At 42.3% G+C, this 17814-nt stretch overlaps 2 protein-coding genes and 1 long non-coding RNA gene across 7 annotated transcripts; all 3 read right to left on the reverse strand.

Annotated features, from left to right (window-relative positions):
- Positions 1-1498: 1498 nt before the first annotated feature.
- Positions 1499-6413, reverse strand: LOC133890808 (uncharacterized). Of its 4 annotated transcripts, none has more exons than XR_009904115.1 (4): positions 4754-6413; positions 4450-4543; positions 4032-4180; positions 1499-3711 (listed from the first exon to the last, which is right to left on the reverse strand). It is a non-coding gene; the product is annotated as an uncharacterized LOC133890808 (long non-coding RNA). The 4 variants fall into 4 exon arrangements; XR_009904113.1 differs by having other exon boundaries at positions 1499-1825; positions 2448-3711; positions 4450-6412; XR_009904114.1 differs by having other exon boundaries at positions 5129-6410.
- A 545-nt stretch (positions 6414-6958) lies between these two features.
- On the reverse strand, positions 6959-11711 carry LOC133889994 (transcription factor TGA2.1-like). Of its 2 annotated transcripts, none has more exons than XM_062330427.1 (10): positions 11349-11711; positions 10383-10439; positions 10116-10290; positions 9121-9204; positions 8975-9034; positions 8451-8528; positions 8305-8356; positions 7912-8183; positions 7568-7813; positions 6959-7433 (listed from the first exon to the last, which is right to left on the reverse strand). In XM_062330427.1, the coding sequence occupies exons 3-10, from the start codon at positions 10179-10181 to the stop codon at positions 7287-7289; spliced, it is 1005 nt and encodes a 334-aa protein (XP_062186411.1). In that variant the 5' UTR covers positions 10182-10290; positions 10383-10439; positions 11349-11711; the 3' UTR covers positions 6959-7286. The 2 variants fall into 2 exon arrangements, with proteins under 2 accessions (XP_062186411.1, XP_062186410.1); XM_062330426.1 differs by having other exon boundaries at positions 10393-10439; positions 11349-11710.
- A 313-nt stretch (positions 11712-12024) lies between these two features.
- On the reverse strand, positions 12025-15582 carry LOC133889995 (rhodanese-like/PpiC domain-containing protein 12, chloroplastic). The gene is made up of 8 exons (XM_062330428.1): positions 15267-15582; positions 14641-14763; positions 14389-14480; positions 13701-13801; positions 13364-13474; positions 12799-12907; positions 12464-12514; positions 12025-12322 (listed from the first exon to the last, which is right to left on the reverse strand). The coding sequence occupies exons 1-8, from the start codon at positions 15496-15498 to the stop codon at positions 12242-12244; spliced, it is 900 nt and encodes a 299-aa protein (XP_062186412.1). The 5' UTR covers positions 15499-15582; the 3' UTR covers positions 12025-12241.
- Between the last annotated feature and the right edge of the window lie 2232 nt (positions 15583-17814).

Consider the following 17814-nt stretch of genomic DNA (forward strand, 5'->3'; position numbering starts at 1 on the left):
AAATTATCAATAGTTGTTTAGTAGTTTTAAGTTACAGTAATTTTTTCAGTAGTTGTTTAGTAATGTCAGTAATTATCACTAGTTATCCAGTAGTTTCAAGTCACAATACTAAATTATTTTACTAGCTATGATTTGAAACTACTGAATATTGAAGTACAGATAACTATTAACACTACTGAATAATTTTTCTATGACTTAAAACTACTAAACAACCACTAACATAACTACCGAATAAAACTATTAACAACTACTGAAGCATCAAAATTATCATAGTAAATTTCACTACCGAGCACTACTAGATTACTAAACTACTAAACATTATTAGACTACTAAACTACTGAGCAACTACAAGACTGCTACTGAACTATTGAATGCTACTGGACTACTAAACTATTGGATGCATGGCGTGCGCGAGCCAAGGCGTGTGAGCCGTGTGGACACGTGGCTCGTGGCACAGGCACACGGGATTAGGCACGAGCGCATGGGGCGTAGGGACATATGGCGACACGCGGGTGTGTAGGGTCTGCGAGTGGGCTGACTCTATGTATAGAATTATTCTACACATAGGTGTAAAATAGCACACGTGTATATACACACATGTGCTATTGCACACTGAGGGTGTACAATAATTGTTCTACACCGTGGCCCAACACAGCCAGCCCATGCACGCCTAGTCCATGCTCGCCATGTGTCGCGCACCCACGTGCCCCTACGTCCACCCACCTAGCACAGTAGTTATCATTCAGTAATTTTTATTCAGTAATTCTTAAGTAATTAGTAGTTGATATTTAGTAATTCTTCGGTAATTTTTTATGATTCAAATATTTTAGTAGTTTTGCTCAGTAGTTATATCAGTAATTGTTTAGTAGTCTGAAGTCATAGAAAAATTATTCAGCAGCTACCAGTAGTTCAATATTCAGTAGTTCCAAGTCATAGTAAAATTATTCAGTAGTTATGTCGATAGTGTTAGTAGTTGTTAGTAGTATCAATAGTTTATTCAATAGTATCAGTAGTTTGTTCAGTAGTTTAAAGTCGTAGTAAAATTGCTCAGTAGTTTTGCCAATAGTATTAGTAGTTGCTAGTAGTATCAATAGTTTATTCAGTAGTGTCAAAAATTTTGTTCAGTAGTGTCAGCAGTTTAAAATCGTAGTAAAATTATTCAGTGGTTTGTGTCAATAATATTATTAATTACTAATAATTATAGTTTTTTTAAGTAATTCTCAGTAGCTAGTCAGACCCCAGGAATCAGTAGTTACTAGGACGGGAGGCGCGCTCCGCCGTGCCCGTGGTTGCTTGCTGCCGATGCTGTGTAGATAATTACGCCTGGGCATCGGTTGTGGATGAGATGGGCAAGGGAGTAAATACGATTTGGTGGATATGCAGTACATCGCCTGTATCTGTAAGACTATTATAAAAGAACTGAACGATAGCAGTTTGTAGGTTGAACGATTTGGCAGCATAATTTCCAACCGCGCAAAAAATCTTCTATCACAAGAGATAGCATGTACGTACCACAGTCAGATACATATTAGAAGTGATATCACAATAGATATGATTACATCGTAACCGGAGTTCATAACATAAAAGAGGAAAATGTTGTACACTACAATATTCTATGCTTAACAGAGGGATGCCTACTATATTGGACGTGATGAATAACCTCACTGATGTGATATTGAAAGGGCATCGGACAATCGGGTTTCTTGCATTTTGTATTGTTGCTCCAATATGATGTTCTTCGCTATAATCCATGTCTTGCGCATTTTGTACTGTTGCTCCAATATGATGCTCTTCGCTATAATCCATGTCTTGCAAATAGGGATGCCTTGTACAATATTTGAGTGTGTGAGTGGAAAAATTAGTACACTGTTAATCAAAAGAAACTTATTTTTGACATAAACATATATTCTAATTTAAATCTGGCAAAGCAACAGAGTTATTCACTTCATTAAAACATGTAAGGAATTGAACATCACCATTCATTAAACAAAAAACTCGCTTTAACTAATTAATTTCCCACCTACTGCATCACTGAACTGAATCTGTTTTTGGCAATAATTGAGAAATGAATCAACTAATGAGATTAAAAGGACAACTGAACGTCAGCTTGCATTGACACCTAGAAACGTATTTTGAATAATCGTATCGGTATTATTTTTTACCTGTAGAATAGTAATGAAACTGTGGGGTTAGGCATTTGACTAGCAAACATGTCGCTGTAGTTTGTTGTGTTCGGTCATTGCATTGATTTAACAACTAAATGATGACATATTGGTAAGCATGTAAAGGCCATTGTTTCAGTAAATTTATTTCTCAAGTCTGCTATTTCTCCAGGCTTGCCCATCCAGACCAAAATCAAAACAGTCAGCAAGACCCACACCATGTCATCGCCAAGGTTTGTGCTGAAAGGCTTCAAAGTTTATCTAAGTAGAACATTGTAAACTTACCTTGTGGGAGAACTTGACCTCACATTCAATTACCTCCTGACCATGTCGATTACAACCTAGCAATAAAAGGAAATTTTGGTTAACTAAAAAAAGAATAAGAATTATCATGTAATATTTAGTAGAAAAGGCAAAACTGCATATGGTTAAGAAGGATTCTTCAAACCAGAGCCTAAACTCTTGTAGATTTTTGCTGCAGCATTAGAGAAAGAGTTAGAGAGAATTATTTATTTCGTATAGTTACTTGAAGCAGTGGCCCTTTGCAGTACTCGCTTCAAATGCTTTCGTAGGCATAATTATAGAAAAAGATGGGATACAAATGAGGTTAGGGGGGTAAAAAGAAAACCCTTGCTTCCTAAGTTCAAATAAGAAGAGAAGTATTTCTTTTGATCGAACAGATATGTCAAGCATACCTTAAATAAAGCTAGTCTGTTAAAAAAAAAATATTCTGAAGGCAAAAAATATGGTATTGAAACTTTAGCATCTCATACAAAATAGCTCAAAGAATTGCTGGCAAAAATGAAAATTCAATACCGATCTCAAAGAGAACACTAATCACATCATTGGTACGCAGCATTGGTCATATCACAGCAGAAACATGCGAGGAAAATGGAAAATTTTGTCCTTTTGCAACTATAAACGCTTAAACAGGCAAGGAGAATGGACAAAAAAAAAAGAATTAGAAAGTAACTCCTTTCATGTACAGAAAGTAGGTAAACTCCTTTCCTGTTAGGTAGGAATTAATAGCTAAGAAAACTAAACTTCAGACTTCACCTGTAGGCAAAAAGCACCTACACAGAACTATCATGAAACAAATGTAGTGGCCACCAATAGCCCAACTGATATAAAACATCTTTTTTCAATTTAGAAAGCAATATAGTAGACAGTAAGCATTCACTAATTGTCAAATAGTTTGGATACAAATTTCCCTAGAACTTTGCATAAACAATAATAAAAATATATTGCATCTGAAGTCACAAGTTAGTGGTTTGTTCGCGATGTAGACAAATTCTAGCAATACCGAAGATGAAGAGTCCAACTCTGCCTCAAAAATACACAGAAGGCGCTAAGTACAAATGGTCACCTTGAGAGTAAGGAAGAGGTTATTTGTTGCATTTAGGAAGCATGGATCTCCAATACTGGTCAGTTGATAAATTTCAATAAATGAAAAACAAATAATACATCACAAAGAAAAGCATATTTGTATGGAGTAGACCACTCAAGAGCCATAATTAGGAATGAAACCATCGATGAAGACCTGTAAAAACTGGGAAACAAAGCAAAAGTTTAGTATTCTTTTGAGGGAGAAAACAATAGGGGAGGCCCCTATAGTGGCAATTATATTAAATAAATAATAAAAAGAATGGCTATAAGGGGAGGAAAAAACCCTAAAAGTTCAGTATTATGCTTTAGACTGAGATATCTTCATAGAGCAACCATATAATGGACTGCGTTAATAGAGAGATCACATGAACCATCCATTAGTTGTACTATTAGGCACTTATTTTGATTAGTAAAACAAAACTGAAACTCAGCATGCATTTAGACACCTAAAAACAAATGAATAATCATATTACAAATTTTTACCTGTCATTTACAGGGTCAGGCTTTTGACCAGCAAACATGTCTTGGTGGTATGTGGTTGTTGCAGTGATTAAAAAAACTGAATGATGATATATTGGTAAGCACATCAAGGCCATTTTCTCTGTCAATTTATCTCGGAAGTATGGAAGAACCTGCAGTAATTAGTAAACAATGAAAAATTGTTGCCAAGTGGAAAACAAAAGAATGAAATCATATACTATATGAAGGGGAAAACCCCTATTCAATTAAACCTGAAAAAGCTCATCTAGAGGCATACGGAAAATACGTCAAAAAGCATCATTGAGAAGGAACAATTTTCAGCATGAGGAACTTGATGACACAGCATCTTTGGAAAAAAAAAAGGAATTTGATGACATAGTAGATTAAATCAAGATGCATCACAGAGAAGGAACAATTTTACCTCCACGTATGCAGAATGCAACAACTGTTTTGCAAGCTTCTCCAATTTAGCCTTCTGTTCAGCAACATGAATCATGCTCCATGCAATGATGTATCTGGATCAATAGAAAACAGGACTTTGAGATGGTGAGAAATAGTAAGATGCAACTCAGAGAAGGAACAATTATATTCTTCTGCTCAGCAAACAGGTGAGTAAATGAAATATCCAATGATGATTGCGACTTACACAAATGCTTCTTAAACAGATGTTTCACGAAATCAAATCAGGTGAACATAACAGAGAAATCATAGAGCCCATGCATTACCTTTAGATCAAATTTGTGTTAAATCTGTGCTCATAAAAATACAGTGAGAAATATACACGCAGAGGCAAAGATGGATAGCATGAATAACTGCAGGAACAAAGAGAGATGAAGAGCGAGTGCCTTTTGCAATCCACATGGACAGAGATACGATTGTTGCAGGTTTGGCACAAGAAACATCAAGGATAGAAGCACGGGGATTCACACTATATCTCACAAAAGACTCATCTCCAAAACAGAGCCGTGGATGGACGGATTAGTTTAGTATTCGATGACGCAGCACAAAAATTTGCTACTAAGAAGCATATAGTTGTGAATATTTTTTTGCAATCAGATTGAGGAGAAGAAGGAAAGGACCAAACGGATGGGGAATCTTACCAAAATAGCCACCAGACAGAGTTTTCGATTCGTTGATTCCTTTGTTGATTTGGCACATCACAGGAAGCAAACCATGTTTAAGAAATTGTAAGAATCGCAAGGAACATTTGTGTCACAATCATCTTATTGTTTCCTGGTGTAGCAACACATCAAGAAGCATGGAAGAAATTAAGGGGAAAAAAAGATGAATAGGGGAAGGCGAAGATCTCATCGACGCTGATGGGAAGGACAGCCATGCCGAGGCCGGGGTGGTGAAGCAGCAGGCGCATGGGAGCGGGCGATGGTCTCCGGCTTCTCTTTGCCCTCCCTGCCATCGATGGAACTACCATCCTTTCCTTCACATGGGTGCCCACGTCGGACACCCGCGGCGCGTGTGGGTCTTGTGGATCCATTTGGTGGTTGCCTGGACGGCTACGCACTTGAGCCGGTGGTGGCGTATCATCGATCGGAGGATTGGAAGGCAACAGAGTGGTCGCGGACCCCACACCTGACGAAGACGAAGGACTGTTCGTGGATACCTTCCTGTTCATCAAAGGAGGGTGACCTCGTCGGGGATTCGGCGGTGGTAGGCGACCTCGTCGCGGTCGGTCGAGTTGAGGAGGATGGCTCCTGGCTACCCGCGCACCGTCGCAGCACAGCCTCGAGCCGCACGAGTGCTGAGCCGGCGAGGAGCCCGTCGACCGGGCGCGCACTGTCGTCGATGGAGATAGTCGGCGAGCCGCGTGGCCTGGCTGCCCGCGTGCTGCCGTAGCACGGCCTCGAGCCGCACAAGTGTTGCGCCAGCCGCCGTCAATGGAGAGGACGCACACCTTGGCTGCGGCCGCCGACGCATGCGTGGGCCCGACGACGGAGGGGAAGTGCTCGGGGACGTCGCGGCCGAAGAGGAACTTGATCTCAAGGATGGAGAAGATCTCGTAGGTGAGCCTGGCCACCGCATCCTTGCCCTGCTCGGCCTCCTCGAGATCCGCCTCCATGGCTCCCCACTCCCTGTGGCGCGCGTGTCTTGGCCGCCGGAGCACGCGTTTTATACAGAGAAGGGGGGCATTTCTTCCCCATCGTCGGCCGATGTTCCCTTGAACTCGCCGATAGAGAAAGCACCAGGACAGGGGCGGAGTGGTTAGATCCGAGGAGGGGGAGCGGGGAGAAGAGCTTGGGACTGGGAGTCGAGGATTTCGTGGATGCACGCGGGATGACCGGGGACGACCGCCACGCGCCGCGTTGCACCCGTCGACATATGCGGGACGACTCGCATGCGCCGCGCCGCAATACGCGAACAGTGGGCGCACACGGTCGGGAGGGCCGGACGAGTGGAGCAAGCTGTGGGGCTCGGTTCCTTTGGCGACGTGCGCGGCGTGACAGGAGCCGCCGACGCATGACGAGCGGAGCGACGGCCGCGTGGAGCGAGCGGCAGGGCTGGGCTCCTTCGGCGCCGTCCGTCCGATGCCCGTGGGGGGCCACGCAGCGCGACGAGGCGGCAGAGGCTCCGGATGGCCTCCGTTTCCTTCGGCGATATGAAGTAATATATGCGCGGGACGGGACATGTGATGAGCACGGGTCCAATCACACAAGACGGTGGCACATAACACAGGGAAGGGGTCAGGGTGTAGAATAGCGTCCCCACCCATGGAAGCATGTGAGCAAGCTCAACTACCGGTCATCCCATGGAAGCCTTCCACTATTGCCATTGTATGAATCTACGACCACCAGGGATCCAAATACTGCAATACAGTGGTTACTAAACCTGTTGTGGTTAAAAACAACACTCAACAACATAAATAAAAGCTAAACTGCAAAATGAAAAACAGAGATACAATAGTACTCCCAACGCAATTGCCAATGGAATATTCTTATTACTCTCTCCCCATTTTACCCCAATGTTAGAGGAGTCACATTTAGGACTACATTTCTAACTAGTACAAACAACATAGCACTGATCCTGATCCCTCTAATTATTATTGCTAATACAGCCATACAATCACCATAACTTACAGGATTAACCTACTTGTACACCACTTAAGTACAATTTGGACCGAGCAGCAGCTAAAAATAATTGTACAAGGAAAAATCAAATCACCGATGATCTGCAACGCATCGCTGTGATGAGCACGCCATAACGTTCCCCAAACCAGGAAACAATTGGCATAGTGATGATCCTTGGTTATTCCCGTGGCCTAGCAAGCCACAGAGAACTTAAAGCACGCAACCGTGAAAAGTAATCATGTATGGCAAGAAGAGCACGAGATGCCTGTCGGATTGTTAGAATTCGTTGCATTTGATGCAATGTCTGCTGTCGCAGGTTGTCAGCCTGCAGAAATGAAACAAAATTACTCTTCGAAATCAAAGCAACAAGACCAAATAAACATTACATAAGTGATCGGCTAAACCCATGTTAGTAAAATGCCGACATATTGCCTACAAGGATGCAAAGAAGATGCTTGCCTGACGAAGAAAATTCTCAAGTGTTCCAAGTTTGCCCATGGCCATAGCCATCTGACCCATGTAGTTTGCCACATTCCCGGAAGAACCCGATGGACCAAGAGATCCAGCCAAAGTCTCTGCCAAAGATTGCTGCAATGCTTCCATTCCCTGTGACAATGCATCCTCTGCCTGCTGGGAAGACTCCTGGAGGTTGGTTAATCCCAGCGACTGCTGCTCTGTTAGGGGCTCGATGTGATTTGCTAGGAGCTGAAAATTTGCACAGTATTGAGCAATCAGTAATCTTACAAAACCAGTGAGGGGGTCAAACAAATAACAAAGCCTGAGAATTTTAATATTTCACTCACCTTTAAAAGCTCAGATGGGCGAAAACCCCCAAGCCACAGGAAGCACCTTTCAGCAGGTGTCTTCCACATGCCTGAAAGTATATGAAACACATCAGCCTTCGCAGCAACACCTTTGACCTTGAATATTTCATCATAATGTGCCATTATGCCATCTATGATAAGTCGCAGATCACTGTCACTTGCATGAGCATTCACTGCAGTCCTCAACTCATTTATCTGCTTATTTTGCTCCTCTAGCCATCTAGCATATTCTATGTCAAAAGTCAATGCTCCTGCAAAGTCAAGTTCATGGTTTCAGATGCATTTCTAACGATACAGACAGCACACAATCAAAATAGATTAATTAAAGCCATAAACATTTTGGAGCCACACAGATGAAAATTGAAACATTACCATTTCCACTCATGGCATGGGTTTGGTCTCCAGAGTTGGAAATGAAGATTCCCTGCAAGCAATATCCAATGAGAGTCTAAAAAACAGCACAAAGGTACTATTTTCTAAGCACTAAGTAAATAAACATGAAACCAAGAAAGGTTTACCTGCTGGCGAGCTTTCTGGAGCTCCTGCTCTAGTTGTGCAAGTTTCAGCTTGCTGCTCTCTAGCTGTTGCACATATGCCTTCAACCAAATAAAAAGAAACATTGCAGATTTGTAATGGCCCAAGAAAAAAATGAATAAACAGAATCATAGCAAATGAAAAGGAGCAATTGGTAGGAATTATGCTACCACTTAAAATAATTCAATTACGTATGCACCTATAATTTTTTTTTTTTGAAATTTGAAGTACATGAAGAAGCAGTCTCTTGCTTGTTGCATTGTGAGTTTGTGACATGCTATGTGTCCTTTTATTACACAATATAGATCACAGAAAAAGAGAACGGAGTCATGTGCAATAACATGCAGCTCAGCATATTAACATAACTTTAACAGATTAAATTAGACAAACAGCTTTATTTGGGTTATATTACTAAAAAAATTCATCATGTGTATTTCAAAATAATATTATATTTGAGTAAAAGACGGAACATCTACAGCTGTAAATAAGGATGAAAGTGTATCGATACCTTTTTCCTCAGCCGACTTTTTCTTGCTGCCTCACGATTTTGGGCGAGCCGTCGCAGTGCCTATTATATGAAAATCACAACATGCAATTAATAACAAGCAAGGCAAGGTTAAATAATAATTTGAGAAAAAGGAGTTAAAATATCACCTTTTGGTCCAAAGGTTTGTCGGACCTGTCAGACCTGTCCGAAGAATTAGAAGGCATGATTGCTTTACTTTGCCCGTTCTCCATCTGCAAAGTTATATTAATAGCATCAGTCAGGCATATCAATCTCTTCATAAAAAAATTTAGAGATGTGTACAGGTAATTGGACTCATAGCATCTAAAAGCTGCCAGAGTGCAATCGCACAGCTTCACAGTGTGGGTCAGTAAGTAAAACAACTTAAGAATCAATAGCCTTCATACTGTGATTGAGAGCACGCTGATCTACTAGTATAAAATGCTGGGAATCGTATGAATTCTGGCCATATGGGAGCTGTAGATTATGGACACAGTGAAAGCAGAGAATCATTTGGAATTCCGAACAGTCCATCCAAAGGTCTGCTAAGGCTAATCTGGGAATGGGATGAGGCTGACCATTGGCGTGAAGCTGGGGGGAAATAATTATGCATCGTCCCTTAGGAGCCCCCAACATCCTTTGGGTTACAATCCGACTCCAACATGACTCTCATTAGACCAAGGTGTCACCGAAATTATTAGGCTCAAATACCGGCCCACCAAAATAAACACTATCTGAATTTCCAGTGAAATTAGCAGCTATCGTGCTAGATTTCCAAAGAAAGAAGAAGTGAGTGGGTGAAACAGGCTTTGATTTGTAAGGTTTAACGGTGGGTTAAGGTAGCTTTAAAAGAATGTAATGATATCTCCAGCAGATTATTGGTCAAGTAGCATCTCTCTGCCTCTACTCCAGTAATTGATATTTCAGAGTGCCGACTCAATTATTCGAGAACTGGTATATAATTTGTAGGCAGAAATAGTGTGAATGAGTTGAAGTGCTAGCATATATTTGGTCAAAAACAAGTATCAAAAGGAATATGGAACAGATATAGAAACATGCTCCAATGGTTGAGTTCAACTTGAAATCTATGCAGAAAAAAACATGAACAACCTGTGAACACATCAAATTAATGAACAATGATTACCCTCTGATTCTTGTCGTCGTTGTCTAGAACAGTTGAGGTGTCAGTCCTTGAACTAGCATCTGCCATCACTGGGCCTCACGGACAACAATCACCAGGAGACAGCAAATCACTTTGCTCTCTCCTTTCGAGTTGCAAGATAGTGAGCAGACTAGTGTCTCACGATCAACGTCGGAATCTGTTCATTAAACGAAAGAAAGAGGAGATTATTTTGTCTAATCAGCAGCTGATAGACGGAATTTGATACAACTAATGATACACAGTACACACTTGGGCTTACTTCTTTCCAAGGCAGTACTTGCTCACAATTCATTGCAATCATATGATCTGCAGAAAAAAGACACCTACCGTATTAGGAAACATTAGTACGATCTAAAATTAACACATGGGGGCAAAAAAACGCACACGTTGCTGTACTTGTGTCGATATTAAGCCCTACAGTCTGGCCAATCACCCAGCCGGACCAAGCAGCTAGCACAGTGCTACTCCCCCTGTGCCACTGCACGAGTCAGCGTGGGGCACTTGGGTATGGGGGATTCAGTTGAACCCCCAAAAATATGTGGGAAATAAACTGGTATTACTACACTACCAACCACGCAGCAAAACAGATCGCAACAAACTGGACGGGTTGGGACTCAATATCCATCCCAGCAACAAAGATTTCGGTTTGATTGCTCGCAGCAAAGAACGGGAACACCAGACCAGAGCAACACTAGCTGCTAGAACAATCCATCCAAGCAAGCTAGGGCTTCCTTACCAACAAGCGAAGAAACAAGTCCAGGTCCGGATGGATCTGCACTTCCAGTAGCAATAGAGAGACCACGAGAGATAGAGGAGGCGTGCTTGGGTGGCTCTGAGGTGTCCTCGGCGGCGCGGTCAGGCTGGAGCCGCAAGCCTGGAGGAGGCTGCCGGCGCGGAGAATCTGGGATGGGAAGAAGGGCAAACTCGGGAGAGGATTTGGGTCAAGCAGCAGCGATGCGAAATGGAACAGATAGATCTTGTGTTCCTTGTCTTGGCCATAGGCCATGGCGAGCTCAACCTCATGAATCGCTTTTGCAAGCATGGGTGATTTCGCCACAAATTTTGGGGAATTCTCTAAATCGAGCACAGTGATGATCATAACACCCGCTTTAGCAACCACAAGCTCAAATCCTCTCGATTAGGTAAGGATTGATGCACACACTAGCGAGTGGAACGAAGAAGAAGAAGAAAAAAAAAAAGTCAGCGAGAGCATACCGTGTATGATCCGCGGTGGCCGTCGGCATGCCAGCGGAGGAGGGCCACGACCATGAGCAGCCCTTGGGTCACCCGCCGGGGACGGAGAAATGGCCGAGGCTGGGACAAGCAAAAGGGCACCAGCACCGAATCAATCGGCGACGTTACCGAGGGCGGGGCTTCTAGAAGCTTGTGTTAGGTCGGAGCAGACCGCGGGCGGAGGAGAGGGGGATTTGGCGAGGGGGAAGCTCTTCTTCGGGTGGTGGCGTCATGTGGGGCCCGACAAGGGGTTGGGATTAGGTGGGTCGCCGCCCGCCGGCTCGCCTGCTTTCCTCACCAACTCCGTCAACTTCCCTTCCCTTCCCCGTCACGAGCGACGACAACACATCTCCGTAGCAGCAACACATCTTCCATCACCAGTGTTATCTGCACGGGTGTCGGAATCCGATTCCGATTCGAGTGTTTAATTCGACGAATAAAATTTAAAATCTAACACAGATACTAAAATCCAACTTAAATTCAGGAGTTTGATTAAAAAAAATAAAAATTGGACATAGTGTCCAGGGAACACTGTCCATCACGCATTCAAGTCAAAGCCCGCTGTCCACGTTGGTAAGGTAAACGCATCTCATCTGGCGGCTAAACACTTTCAGAAGCTCAGAATGCCACATTGGAAAATGTCTGATGACATGGTCCATCCAAAAGGCAATTTCTCATGTATTATTTATCTACTCTCAGAAGAAGAAGAAAAATAGCCGTGTACATTTCCTCCAAAGGGGTTCTAAATTCTAATGCATGTCGCAGTGCCAGAAAAAGAATTGAGATCTAAATTCTGGCATCGGTCAAAACCATTGCCAAACGGAGCATGCTTTTGGTTTGATATGACAGTCTCCGGCGACGGATGAAGATCTCTGCTAGTAAGTTGAGACGGAGGAGTCGGCTTTAACGGCATAGGCGTGAATTCCACCCGCGACATTATAAACTTTTCTGAAACCCTGCAAAATGTGGAGCTTATATCAGAGAATGATGTTAACACTCTACACAAGGAAAAAGAGGAGTACTAGCAAATATTATTCGCGTATCCACCGAAAAGTAGGGACATCCTTTTCCAAGAGTTATGAGACAACTTCAGTTACCTGAGACTGCAGCCATTTAGCAACCTGCATTGAGCGCATGCCGTGGTGGCACTGCAACATAAAGTGCAAGGTAAAGAGTTATAAAGTGGCATAGTGCACTGCTGCAAGTGTGTTTAGCAACGAGGCTTGCATCGCTATTCTTTACAGAACCACTTAACCAACTCGATCTTGATCTGTACGAAGTACTGATTATTTTTAATTTATTATTATTTTTTAAAAAAAGTTTAAACAGGTGAAGTGCTGGAGCTTCAAGGATTTAAATCTATATCCATTAGGTCATTGGCATTTACACAACACGATCATACTGGCACCAAGTATCATGGCAATGAGGTTACCAGAACATAAGTGTCCTTCTGAGGATTAAATTCATCTGTCATAACTGGTCCCCAGGTCCCGAATTGGCGGAGCGGTAGAACTTTGAAGCCTGGGAGGGAAGCTTTAGCCCTGCCACACAAGAAATTAAAATTCAGCATCAACTCCATGGGAGTAAGTGAAAAATAGGAAAAGTAACTACACTGAACTGTGTCGCCACGATGGCATGCCTGAAAATGCAAGAACTTCAGAACTCCAGAAATATACAAGCTGAATTGATGAACTTTGCACCCCAATTGGGGTGCTGCAACTGTGAGGGGATTAAAACTCCCTCTAAAATTTATTAAATTTCTGTGTTGCAAGTGTGTTGCAATTTCTGTATTACTAAATTTTTTTGTTCTTTTGATCAAAATGCCAAAATAAGGGAGTATCTCGCATTCTCATTCATGAATTCACATCTCGCATTGTAAGGACAGAAGGTCATGCATGCTTCGCGTAGGGGGACAAGGCACTTATCATGGGTGACATGTTGTTTTGATTATCATATTAGAATAACTGGGACATAGGTACAATGGCAGAGAATCATACACTTCATTAGGCTCCCGAACATCGATCAATTGAGCTTCTTCAATAAAACTAGGATCTTGCATTTTTGTGTGAAGCTCTTCTGGTTCAATGTCTTGCAGTACGCATTGATCCCTGACATTTGGTAAAGAAGAGATGAGTTGCTATTCACATATACCAATACAACAACAACAACAGCCTTTGTCCCAAACAAGTTGGGATAGGCTAGAGATGAAACCCACAAGATCCAACTAAAAAGATGATGAGAAAACAATAATGATAATAAAGGTACTAGTAATAGTAAAAAAAAATAACGGTACAAGAATCAATATTCAAAATTTTTGTCATCAGAACTATCTACCTCTCAGCGAGAACTTGCAATAAATGCCATCCAAATTTTGTTTTACACCGTACAACTTTGTTCAAAGGAGCACCAAATGCTGCTTCCTCAAATTCTGGTACCTGCTCAACTCAAGTTAGAACATTCAAACTACTACTGAACAAACCGTGCACAAACATATAAATGGCGGGATAGATGAATGAATGAAAGCCTAGAGCCCTAGATAGATGATTCAGTGGCTCATGGATTTAGGGTGAATATGTGGGTAGAAGCCTTCAGTAAATTAGACAGATGATGTACTTACATCCAAGTACAAAGGTGTTCAATAAGAAGAAATAAACTTGCGGAAAGGCTTCCATTTCCCCCATAAGGCATGGAAGAACGCAGTAACAATACCAAAACAATATTTTTTTTATTTTTCTTTTTTATCAATTGATGCTGCTGACAACTCTTGACATGTTGCAAGGACGGAGTAGCATCCATCACACAAGTCGTGGTGGAATTTAACACTAGTCCAAAACAATGTACTATAAAGCATAAAACTTCAATTGAATCCGGTATGGATTTCATGAGCACTGTTTAGCTAAACCAGAGAGTCAGTTTCAGCTGTACAATTAGGTACATCATTAGATTATTTGAACAAAAAACTATGTAAAAGCTACAATAATACTGTATACTAGTATGCTAGAAAAACAAGTTAATGTTGTACCATCTGTCCCCTTCGAACCCACCCAAGCATACCACCATTTTCTTTTGATGGACACAAGGAATGCACCACAGCTAAATCACTCAAGTCCACCCCTGAAATACAAACGAATGGCATTTTCATTGCAAGTGCGTATGTTCAGAAATAACCGAATTTCTGTAGATAAATTGGGTACATTAAGTATCACAATGCAAACAAGAGCATCCAAAAGTACAAAATAACAGCAGTTTGAATAATTAGATGGTATCATGGTACCTCCTGCGATGATGCTCTTTTCAAGATCAACCAGAAGCCTGACATCCTTTTCACCAACAAGCAGATGCTGAACTAGCAACTCCTTCCCCTCTCTCGGAGGGCTACTGGCAGCAGTGCAAAAAACTATGCAGCAAAAAATTGTTTTAGTCAGTGCAAAAACTATGCAGCAAAAAATTGTTTCAGTCACTCAATTCTACAATGTGAGTAGTAACTAGTAAGCACGTCAGATCCATTAGATAAGATAGTAAAATCCTGATGAAGTACACAATAGAACAAAATGGTACCTAGTTTACCTAAAACCAAATGAAAAATTGACTACTTTTCTGCGCATGAATGTGCTCATACGTACGAATTGGCAAAACTAGCTGTACATAATCACTCAGAACAAGCCCCATAAGCAAAATAATCCTTAACAAGTAGTCAGTAAGTTGTCACTCACAGCTTCGGCAAGTTCATACCTATGGCACATGCAACTACAGAATCTATTAAGTAGGATACTAATCGTCGAGTTAGAATTAGAAAGCTCATCAGTTCACCGAAAACAACGGCCCTATGCGAGAACATGGCCAAGAGTAAACCCTCTTCACTAATCGATCACCGACACTCCAGAAACGCCCCTTACTCACCCTTGGTAGTCGGCCTGGAGTATCTGCTGGCGCCCCCGGGACGCATGTGCAGGCCCCACCTGGCGGAGAGGGGGAGCCGCGGAGTCCTCGGCGGCGGCGGTGCAGACGCCAGAGGCGCGAGGGCGAGGGGGGAAAGGCGCGCGGACCTCGCGAGCGAGGCCGTGGGAGCCGAGGAGGGAGACGGCAAAGGGCACGGGAGCTGCGCCGCCGCGCGGGCTCGAAGACCAAGCATGGCCGGCCGCGTGCCGAGGAAGGGGAGGATTTGCTGGGAGAGGATGACGAAGGATGAAGAAGGAAGCCTTTTCAGCGAATGGGCCGGGCCATGAGCTTTTGTGGGCTCATCTCCATAATAAATTGCATGGATAATTGTTGAATTAGATTTTTTTTCAGATTTTTGTATTCATATAGAAGGAGACAAATTCATAAATTACAAGGATGAGAAAGAAAAACTAAAAAAGAAAAGAAAGATAGCTCGTGGTAGATCCATTCTAGTTATTTTGACTAACTAGTTTAACTTATTTAACTAACTAGTCATTTTGATTAGATCAAAATAATTAGTTAGTTAATTAAATTGAGCTATAATGGATCTATGGAATACTCACGGATCACTTCACGCTCATCCCTATGATCTTCCTTGCGAAACTGACTACATGTGTCATGGCTTGTGAACCTTGTAGATGTCTATGTAACTATTCTCCCTTTCACACTGAATTTCTTACTCCAGCACAATTGATTGTTTGAGCTTGAGCTTTACCAAACACAACATGCTGGTTAGTGTTTATATAGATCAAACACACACTCTAAACGCATGAAATGAGGCAGAGCGCATATGGGAATTAATGCACTTGGAAGATGTTCAGCTATGCATTTTAACTTTTCAATGATAAAAGCCGGCCAAGTCCAGTTGTCTGGAAGTAATATTGTAGCCATCCATTGATGATTGTTACTTTAACAATCATCGTTTGTTCTGCTCGTCATTCTGAGGTTGTAAGAACCAACGCCTCACCTTTCAAGTAAGCATCCAATTTAGACTTTTAGAGTGTTACGTTGTAAGAAAGGGAGATAGAGTTACGGAGAGATGATCATATCTCTGAGCATGGCTTCTGCCTCACAATGTCAAGTCGACTGATCACTGCATCGTTCCTCATCTTCCTTGGTGAAAAATCAGTTACCTGTTACATATAATCGTACTGTTCATTCTGTCATGCAGGATTTTATTCCTGAAAGCGTGGAAATTAAGCTGTGTATCTGAGCTCATGGCTCCGCCCTCCCTGGACTCCACCTACGGTTTCCAGGCTCCCTCCCGGTGAAAAGGAGTTTACAAATGAGCCTCCTCAGTTGCCGGCCTGGCTCTACCTCGGCGTGCTCAATTCATGGAGCTCCGACGAAGGCTGCGCGAGGCCGAGGCACGTCGTCCTCGACCATCTTTACACTGAGAAGGGCTGGGGCGTCTCAACCATTGGTGGCTCCAAGTATGTACAAGGCCATCAAGCGATAGCCTGACCGACGATGTTGCTGGCAAGTGCAGCTTCATCACCGAAATGGCCGGCAACCGGCAATGATGGATGAACTCGGCACTTCAGGTTTACAAGTCTCTCATGCTTTCCTTGGTAGATTTTGATGGCCTAAAGAGGCGGTGCAAATCCTTCTCGTCTTTTTTGGGATATTTAGCTGCCAGAGCTGATTTTAATCCTTAATTATTTTGGGATAACGATAATCTTGACGGAATAACTGAGAGCATTTAAAGATGCTTGGTTTGAAAATCATGGGAGCTTATTTATCTGCTTGTGCTCACTGACTGATCTTAAAGGTACCCGGTAGCCGGCAGGAACAGAAGATTTTACAAATCTACGTTGTTTTATTTCTGGAAAAGGTTGCCATGCCCAAGAAAAGAGGATGATCTTCTGGGCCTAATTCGGCCTAATCTCGGAAAATCGATAGAAGATCAAAGCCCATGAGCAGCAGACGAGTTCCAGAATGCGAAAACTTACAAAACGAGGGGTCTTTTTTGACAAGTCCCGGGACTGATAAGAATTTTGGCAACTCCGCGTTCCAACCGCGTGGAGGCTATATGCGTCATTTTCCTCATTTGAAAAATGTCAACAAACCGTCCATTATTCGGAAATTCCATAGCTTTTTTACGGCCCCACATGTTTGCATTGTCCCCAAAAGTCCTTAACGGAGCAGCTCCGATGTTACCAAAATGCCCACTTGGCCATCTTATCTTGTATGTGATGCAGTGATAATACTTGCTTCTATTCCTGCATTTCACTTTTGTTTCAAGACAAAGAAATCTTGTACTTGGCATTGATTATTTATTAGTGTTCAAAGCAGCTTAACTGCTACTTGAATGCTGTAAAAAAAATGCAGGCTACATTGATTTTACTCGAAGGAGGTACCTATAATATTATTTGAGACTAAATCTTAGGTACAACTATACTATTTGTAACTCGTGTAGGATGCAAATATTTTATGTACAGGATCACTTCCATGTCCCATATTTTTTTCTATTATATTTTTTTGGCAGTAGTATAACTGGTTTGTCATA

This window comes from Phragmites australis, chromosome 14, assembly GCF_958298935.1.
Source record: "Phragmites australis chromosome 14, lpPhrAust1.1, whole genome shotgun sequence".
Classification (NCBI taxonomy): Eukaryota; Viridiplantae; Streptophyta; class Magnoliopsida; order Poales; family Poaceae; genus Phragmites; species Phragmites australis.

Coding starts and splice junctions, on each gene's coding strand:
- LOC133889995 (XM_062330428.1), bottom strand. CDS start 15,498: ATGCTTGGTCTTCGAGCCCGCGCGGCGGCGCAGCTCCCGTGCCCTTTG. Junction 13,475..13,700: donor TTGCAAGTTCTCGCTGAGAG/GTAGATAGTTCT, acceptor ACCAAATGTCAG/GGATCAATGCGTACTGCAAG. Junction 12,908..13,363: donor GTTCGGGAGCCTAATGAAGT/GTATGATTCTCT, acceptor CTTGTGTGGCAG/GGCTAAAGCTTCCCTCCCAG.
- LOC133889994 (XM_062330427.1), bottom strand. CDS start 10,181: ATGGCAGATGCTAGTTCAAGGACTGACACCTCAACTGTTCTAGACAAC. Junction 8,357..8,450: donor TCCAGAAAGCTCGCCAGCAG/GTAAACCTTTCT, acceptor TATTGCTTGCAG/GGAATCTTCATTTCCAACTC. Junction 7,814..7,911: donor GCCCATCTGAGCTTTTAAAG/GTGAGTGAAATA, acceptor GCAAATTTTCAG/CTCCTAGCAAATCACATCGA.